The following is a 7,894-nucleotide window of genomic DNA, read 5'->3' as shown; positions in this document are numbered from 1 at the left end:
TCCAGTGATATCAAGGACTTCCTGAGGCCAGCTAACATCCTCACTGATGTAAATCAGGAGCAATTCCACAGAGATCCATCAGCAACACTCTTGCAAAATCAGAGGAAGTGAACCGGAGCCCACAAGGTCTGGTCAAGTCAGGCCTAGCTTTTGGGGTTTGAGACAAGGATTTACAAATCCTAGGAGCAGCAGTTAGTCTGGCACCACAGCCAAGGCCAGGGAGCTGCTACAGCAGCATATGAGGAAGGCCAGTGTGGCCCAGCTCACTGCTGTGGTGGCACACAGCAGGCAGAAGCTGGTGCACAGAGACTGCCGTGGGGATTCATGGCACGTACTTGGCCACACACCCTCCTCTGCTGTGGACCAGCCCTGTGCTCGGCGCTTTATCCTCACTGGGCTGGTGTGTGCTGTGGGGGCTTTGACTCAGTGACTGCAAACAAAAGTGAAACGAGCACCCTGCAAAGCATGTGTCAGATCTCACAGTACGCCAGAGGATTATGGAAAGGAAAACCTTTTCATAAAAGCTTTCAGTTTAAATATCTTCAGAGGCTGCCAAAAAATTGCTAAAGGGGCATTCACCTTTTTACTATCCTTTCTTTTTAATGTTAGTTTTACTCTAACCTCATTCTGGTTTGCTTTGGTTTGTTTTATTTCCTTAATTTTGTTCTTCACAGTTTCAGGGAGTTTACTTCAACCTCTGGGCATTCCCCTTGCTCAGTTCTGCTTTTCTGGGGTTTTGCTCCGTGCCTGTGATTTCACCTGCAGGCTGCACGAGCGCCCAGATCCACACTGAGCAACACTAGCACTTATAGGACTCCGGGACACAGGCTTGGGCCTGAAAGCTTTTCCATTAGCAGATCACAATGCTCTATATCTCAGGGTTGGAGGTGGGGGAGGTGAGAAGGTGTCCCTCCACCCTGCTGGGCAGCAGCCAGTGGGGCTTTGGCCCTGAGTAGGGAGCCCCCACAGGCACCACTCTCCCCAGTACAGCTCCACCTGCTCAGGTCCCAGCCCTTATGTGAGCAGGGTAAAAACGTATTTGCACACAAGTATCTGATATATGGCAATGCTTTAAGCATGCACGTAATTCTGTGCTGACTTGGGGCCTCTGTCTACAGTTTCCAAGAGCCCTTTCATGCTTCGAAAGCACAGACCTCATTGAAATACATTTGAAATTTCTCCTCACAGAACCTTCAGTCATTTTAAAATTATCGGTCTCAGAGGCTACGCTTTGCCAAAATCATATGGGCAGGGCTGAAGCCCCTAATCTGGATGTGCTTAACATTATACTAGGTCTGAAAAGGAATATTCTGTCAGTGGTTGCTGGATTTGTTTGAAAGAGGTTGGATTTGCCCCTGGTGTACACGTTATCTGTAGCCTGTCCAAGCCAAATACGTGCGTTCGGTGGCAGAAGCATTCATCAAAACAGGTTCTTTTCATAAAGCATGACACAAAGTTTTCCTAAAAGGCACTCCGATGCGGTGTCCAAAGCTCCAACAGCAGAAACCTGAGCAAAGAGCCATGGGGAAGTGCCCGGATACTGCCTAAGCACGTGTCTAATCAAAAGGACTTGGCTTTGAATGACCCACAGTGAAGGGCTTGCAAACAAGCCACAGGCCAGGAATTGCTTGGCAGGCATCCTTCAGCAAATAACTCTGAACAACAAATAAAGCGGAGAATATGGTGATCTCTTCACGGCCAATTTGTGAACACAGAGGCAGCATTTGTCAAACAAATTAGTTGTTGCTAATTATTCCCCCAGTTCTCGTGAGAGCTTCCCTAGGTTTGGACACCAGCCCTGCATGCAGGGAACCAGGAGGTAGCTCCAGCTGGTGGAAAGGGCTGGCACTTTCCTGAATCACCATGGCTGCCCAGTCCTTCCTCCCAAAAACAGGTCCTCAGCACACCCATACAGGTTCCCAGGACAGAGATGCAGCTCACTCTGGACAAGTGACTTTAACCCCTTCCCTGCCTCTTGGGTCTAAGCCAGACAGCAACTGTATAAAATAATCTGACTGTGAAATCAAAACAGATGACGTGGAAGTAAAAGTAGGGCTGGTGAGTCTTATTAGAAACAGACCTCATGCGATAGTCTGTGCTCGTGTACTGGGGGTGTGCAGAGCATCTCATTACATTGCTCTGCAGCGACCCACACAACTGCTGCTTGGGAACAATTTGGGGAAATCTACTTTTTTTTTTTTTTTAAAAAAAAAAAGGGGGAAAAAAGGAGAAAAAAAATAAATCAGCCCAGCACTGTGGAAAGCTATTCACCAGACAGCTTTGGAGAAGGCTGTTTCTTACCAAGAAAAAAAATTGACATGGCTGAAAGGATTTCCAGAAGAAGAAATGCCTGAATCTAGTCCACCACCCTGCCCCAGCACAGTATCCAGGGTCCTGGATCCATAATCCCATCAGAAATCTGAGCACAGGGCAGCAGTGGCACAAGCCATCCCATCCCAGCTATGAAAATACCACTGAGCAGAAAAACCTCTGCTTATGGGATGCCCACCTCAGCGCTGTAAAGAGACCAAGTGATTGCATGTTTGTAGTGGGAAGGTGGATTTAGACCCCAGACATCCAGAAGGCTTTTGCTACTAGGGCTGAGGTGCTCTAGGGAAGCTGCTCCTCCCTGCATGATGCTGGCTGCTGCCGGAGGCATCAGCCAAAAGGTGAGACGGGAGCAGCACAAGCTGCCACAGAGCAGATATAAAACACCATTTGGGTGTCAGATTTGTAAAGGACCTACATAAAACCCTCCTTTGCTTGCTCAGAGGTTTCCTTCTGCCTGGAGTGGAAGAGGACACTCAAACTGAAACCCAGGCCTCATCTTCAGGGTTTCACCTGCTTTTGAAACCGAGCCGCAATGCGGCCCAGTGGTGCGAAGCGTTTGACGGAGATTGGGTGAGTCTCGCTGTGTGATGAGGAAGCAGCAATAAAATCACCCTCATACTCCGTGTCACTCTGAGAAACCCCAGCAGCTGCACAGCACGGGGGACAGACCTCAGCGCTGCCCTGTGGGGCCAGGAGATCCCGAGACAGAGAGAGCACAAGGGGGGGAAACCTCTGTACACCTGTTGTCGAGGCGGCCCCAGCCGCTCTCCTCGCTGCGGTTACCTGCTCGTCTCTCCGCCTCCGGCCTACGGTGGTCCCGATGGTTTTGATGACCCCGGGTCGCTGAAGGGCCGTGTGCCCGGCCACCGAGGAGAGCGGAGGCAGCGGGTGGCTGTAGGGGTGCGAGCGAGAGTAAGGGCTCGACATGGAGGTGATGACGGTGGGCTGGACCATCCACTGCAGGTCTTGGCTAGTTGTGATGGCGTTGATCGTTGGGATAAAAGCGCTGCCTGATCCTGGCATATCTACTCGAAATTTCTAGGAGGACAGGCAGGGGAGAAAAGAAAGAGAGAGAAGAAACTGTCAATGAAAGCAGAACATAAGTGGTTACTCAGAAACCAGCTAGACCCTCAGGAGCGGCACCAGTGAGGATCAAAGCAGCACCCAAAGCAAAAAGTTGCAGCATCCCAGGCTGCCCGTGCCTGCTGCAGCCTCTCTGAGGAAGGTGCTGGGTTCAGGTGCTTGCCCTCTGCAGCAGCCTTGCCCACTCCCAGACCCCTTCCTCATCCCCCCTACACTTCCCCAGCATCCTCTACTCCACTCATCTCCTGGGCAGCATCCCCACTGCCTCCTGCCTATGCCCCCTGATCCTTCTGGCATGGAGCAAAAGGGGAATTAAGGGTTTTCTAGAAAAACACTTCTCTGCTAGGCAAAAGAAAAGGAAGAGAAACTTCAGTTCTGAATTGCCGTTACCAACCAGAGCAAAACCTTCTTCTACTAAAGGGTTCCCCTGAAATCTGGGCTCGGACCACACAGGGTTTGGTACAGTGAGCACAGCAGCTTGCTTCTTTTTCAGTGGTTCTGTGCTGGCCGCACACGCAGCACAGGCAACCCGGCCCTGGGATGGTTACGTGCACGGATATGTATTTTAATAGCAGCCTATAAAATAGGTCTCAGGATTCAGATCGGACAAGTTCCCTGCAGCTCTCTGCGCTGTCTAGACAAAACAAGGCAGCAGTAAAACCAAGGCAGCAGGTAATGATCTCCTCCAAAATACATGTACACCTTGTTTCAGACAGAGGTAAATCCATCTGGATAATATGCTGGCACTAAACTGCAAGGAAAACAATCACTTGTCCCCGGAGGGAGAAGCAGGGCAGAAAGAATGCTTTTGTCTATGCAGGGCTCCTTCAGGAGGCTTTCAATGGTTCGACTGGGTTTTACAGACAGACGTGCCTTGCTTCAGCAATCACTGTGCAAGGGATTGGGCTAGTAGGACCAGCAGCCATCGCTACCATCAATTTTTAAGTCATTAAATGATCCCATGAAAAGTGCACGTTCTTGGGTCCACAAACCAGCTTCCCAGAGAAGTAAGAGCCCTTGCATCAGCCTGACCTCAGCTCAGGTAAGCGTCCCAGATAAGGGACAGCACTTCAACACAGATTTCCTTTTCAGGGTGTGCCTAGTCAAGCACCATAAGTGCTTTGTTAAACCAAGGCCACTGCAAATAGTACTTCACATTGTGATAGCTACAGCATTTCAGGCCAGTACTAGCCATAAGAAGTCCAGTTGCCAGCGTCTGGAGACCAGAAGATCCTGTTTGGATGCCGACAAATGCTGACTTACAGCTTTGGACAACTCAAAATCTAGCAAGAAAGGGCAGGAGAAGAAAGGAATTAATCAAGTTAAGTGGGTAGGGAAATTACACTGATGGTATGAGATCGGCATGAAGACCTTAGCAAAAGCCCCGGCAGAACCTCAAAGATTCATCCAGAGGTTGAGTCCAGCACAGCCCCAGCATACCCCACATTTCAGAGTACATGCCATCCTCGTCACCTCTACCAATTAACTACAGAGGGCCAGAGCTGCAAACTCAATGCTACGGAGAAATTTACAGGCGCAAATCCCCTTCTTTGCTCTTCCCAATGTAGGTTGTGGCCACATGGCACAGGAGAGGATGGATGCCTTGGTGCCTTCACAACCATAAGACAAAGGGATCTTAATCTTGCAGAAGGGAGGAATGTCAAGACTAAGTTATACCACAGGTGCTTAGGGGACAGCAAGTTCTGGTTTCATCTCCACAAATGGCTTCTACCATGGCCTTTGCCGACCTGTGCCACCGTCCCTCCTGTACCCAAAAAAGCAGAGAAGACAGGCTTCTGTCTTCTTAGCAGGGACACTAGAAAGCTGTGGCTGCAAAACATACTGAGATCTTCTGGTGCTTTGCTATGCAAAGGCACCGTTTGCATTCCAGAGGAAATGACCTTTTGCAGCAGTGCCAAGTTACTGCAGCCTCCAACACCCAACGACCTGCTAAAAATTCCCATCAAAGGTCAGCAGAGTCAGACCCACCAACAAATCAGCCACATAAGATACAAGTGTCTGACACAAAGATCTGTCTTTGAGTTATTGATAAAGTGACTAAGCCACTTGCAGTCACTCTTGTATTCAACCTAGGACCCTTCACTAACACTGGTGGAGGCCTCCTGGACAGCAACAGGGAGCTGCTCAGTTCAGTCACATCCCTCAGCAGCTCCACAGTACTTGCTTGCAGATGCAGGGAAGGGACCAGTCAGATTGCAGTCCTTGTCTGTACTATACTCCATCTCTTTCCCCACCTTCTTTTCTAATCCCTCGAAATAGCTTTAAATTTTTCCCGAACCTCTATTCTGTATTTTTCAAAGGCAGTATTTTTTCCCCAGATAACTAAGAAGACACACTGCTGCAACAGGCTGGCTCTTCAGCTACGGGGTGTTCAGGCTATCCCTGGGTTTTACAGGCTGACTGGTCAGGCTTTCCCCACATATCTCGCTTTCCCTGCTAGGACACTGCACTGGATCAGCTTTGCCATGCCAAAACACTGCTGACCCTCCACTCTGCCCAGTGTCTGCCAGCTCTGATGCCTGGGACGCTGCTGGCTCTGAGTTACCTGACACCTCCCTGCACAGTCCCTTTGAGCACCAGCCTTCTTACTTTGGAGCTCCAGACCTTTCCCCAAACTGCAGCCCCAACTTTTCTCCCCCTTCAGAGAGCTTAAATTCCCTCTGGCAGTACCACCTGCACTCACCCAACCCTTGTTTCTCCTCTTCCCAGACCCCCTCCTGCCATTTCCTCACCCAGGACACCCACAGCTCTCCTCTCCTGACCTGGGAGAGGCTCCTAAAGGCAACTCTGTGCCAGCTCTCAGTTCTCCTTATCTACGAGGAATTCAGAGCACTACAGAAAAGATGTGGTGATAACCAGATTGCAGGGCTACACACGCAGCACACGGCTCGACCACGAAGCCACCACTCTCCTTCTGACCCAAGCATCGTGCAGATGAAGGCATCGTTAAAAGAAAACAAGAGCTAAACGGCAAATAGAAAGAGTCCTGTCATTAAGAGTAACGAGAACTGAGATTTATCTCTGCTCCGCCTGAAAAACAGTGTTGGGAGAGGAGCCTCCTCTGATACATAGTAGAGGGAGTCTCCAGTGAGTCCTGCCACAGGCAGGATCAGGCTACAATAGCAGGTGGCAACGTAGGTGCACAGGCAGCAGGGAAACATTTCAGGCTCCGGCTCTGTGGTTCCCTCCTCCATCTTTACAAGGAGTTTCTACACCACACCTGGTTGCATCCCTGCTCCCCTCCACACTTTACATCTCTAACTGCAAGCACTGAGCAGCACCAGAAACTGGCCTGGAAAAGGGTAAGTTGACCACAGAAAAAAAACCAAACCCAACAACAAATCCACCAAAAGGCCACCCAGGGTATCTCTAACAACACAGAGTGTGTAGTACATATCCTGTAATGAACACAAGGCCCCTGATGGCTCTTCCATGTTAAAGATATCCTCGAAGGAAAACTGGACAGAGAGCTGAGATATCCAAGAGGAAAGTCAGCCAGACTAAGAGAGTACACAAACTCTTCCCATTAAAGTCTATGTTTACCACATGGCAAGTCACTGATTAGGAAAATAGCATGACACGCAACTTAAAAGAAAAATGTTCCAGTGCTGGGTTGTATGGGAAAAATAATTTAAAAGCATCAAAGTTTTGGCTCGGAGACACAGTTTCCACTTAAACATGTGACCGATGCATCTTTTCTTACTTTGGGGAAAAAAAAAAAAAGGAAAAATTTCGACAATGCATATTTTCTCTAGCAACAAAACTGAGCAGATCTCCACAGACCAGAATCGGCAGAACAGCCCAACTGCCAGGGCAAAGGCAACGCTTCCATTTGATCCTAATCTACAACATCTGTAAGGATCAAGGGAAAGACGACGCACGAGGCCTTGAGAAATCTCCTGGATTCTTAAAGAAAACATTTCTGTTTCTTGCTAAGCCAGCATCCTGCTCAAAGCCCAGTTTCAGATAGTAACCCTAGAAACTGGGCTCTGGCCCTTGTACCAAACGCCACGCACGCTGCCTGGGGAAGACGTGCAGCCCCAGAGAAAAAAAAAAAAAAAAAAGGGAGGGGAAAAAGCCCACTTATCGATCAGACCTCGATAGCTCAAATACGAAACGGCGCCGGAGTTTCACGCCGTCCCGCAACAAGCGCCTGATCCGAGGAGGAGGAGGAACGGGAGAGCGAAAGATTTGCAGCTTGCCGGGCGTTTCCAGCTTCTCAGCCCCCTTCTCTTCCTGCTCCCCCACCTTGTCCTGGCATTTACCGTAAAACAGGGAAGGAGCTGGAGCCGAGCTCTAATCCCTGGAAACCTGGGCCCGCAGAGGGCACCAGCGAGATGCGCTGGGAGCGGGCGGGGAGCGGAGGCGAGTCATTTCTGGTAAAACTTCTTTAATGTGAGGAATGTCACGGGCTGGTACGGTTGGCAAAGTTTGAGACTGGACTTTTTTTTTTTCCACC

At 49.7% G+C, this 7,894-nt stretch overlaps 1 protein-coding gene across 1 annotated transcript in view; it reads right to left on the bottom strand.

Moving 5' to 3' along the window:
* Window positions 1–3,365, bottom strand: part of FOSL2 (FOS-like antigen 2) — a 6,042-nt gene extending 2,677 nt beyond the window's left edge. Inside the window, exon 1 of the mRNA XM_010004932.1 lies at window positions 3,115–3,365. Coding sequence (XP_010003234.1) covers window positions 3,115–3,354 — 240 coding nt within the window. The 5' untranslated portion in view covers window positions 3,355–3,365. The remainder of the gene's footprint in view (window positions 1–3,114) is intronic.
* Between the last annotated feature and the right edge of the window lie 4,529 nt (window positions 3,366–7,894).

The sequence above is a fragment of the Chaetura pelagica genome, unplaced genomic scaffold, assembly GCF_000747805.2.
Source record: "Chaetura pelagica isolate M959 unplaced genomic scaffold, ChaPel_1.0 scaffold13, whole genome shotgun sequence".
Lineage (NCBI taxonomy): Eukaryota > Metazoa > Chordata > Aves > Apodiformes > Apodidae > Chaetura > Chaetura pelagica.
Note: the sequence above shows the minus strand (reverse complement) of the source record. Positions and strands in the feature narration are given on the sequence as shown.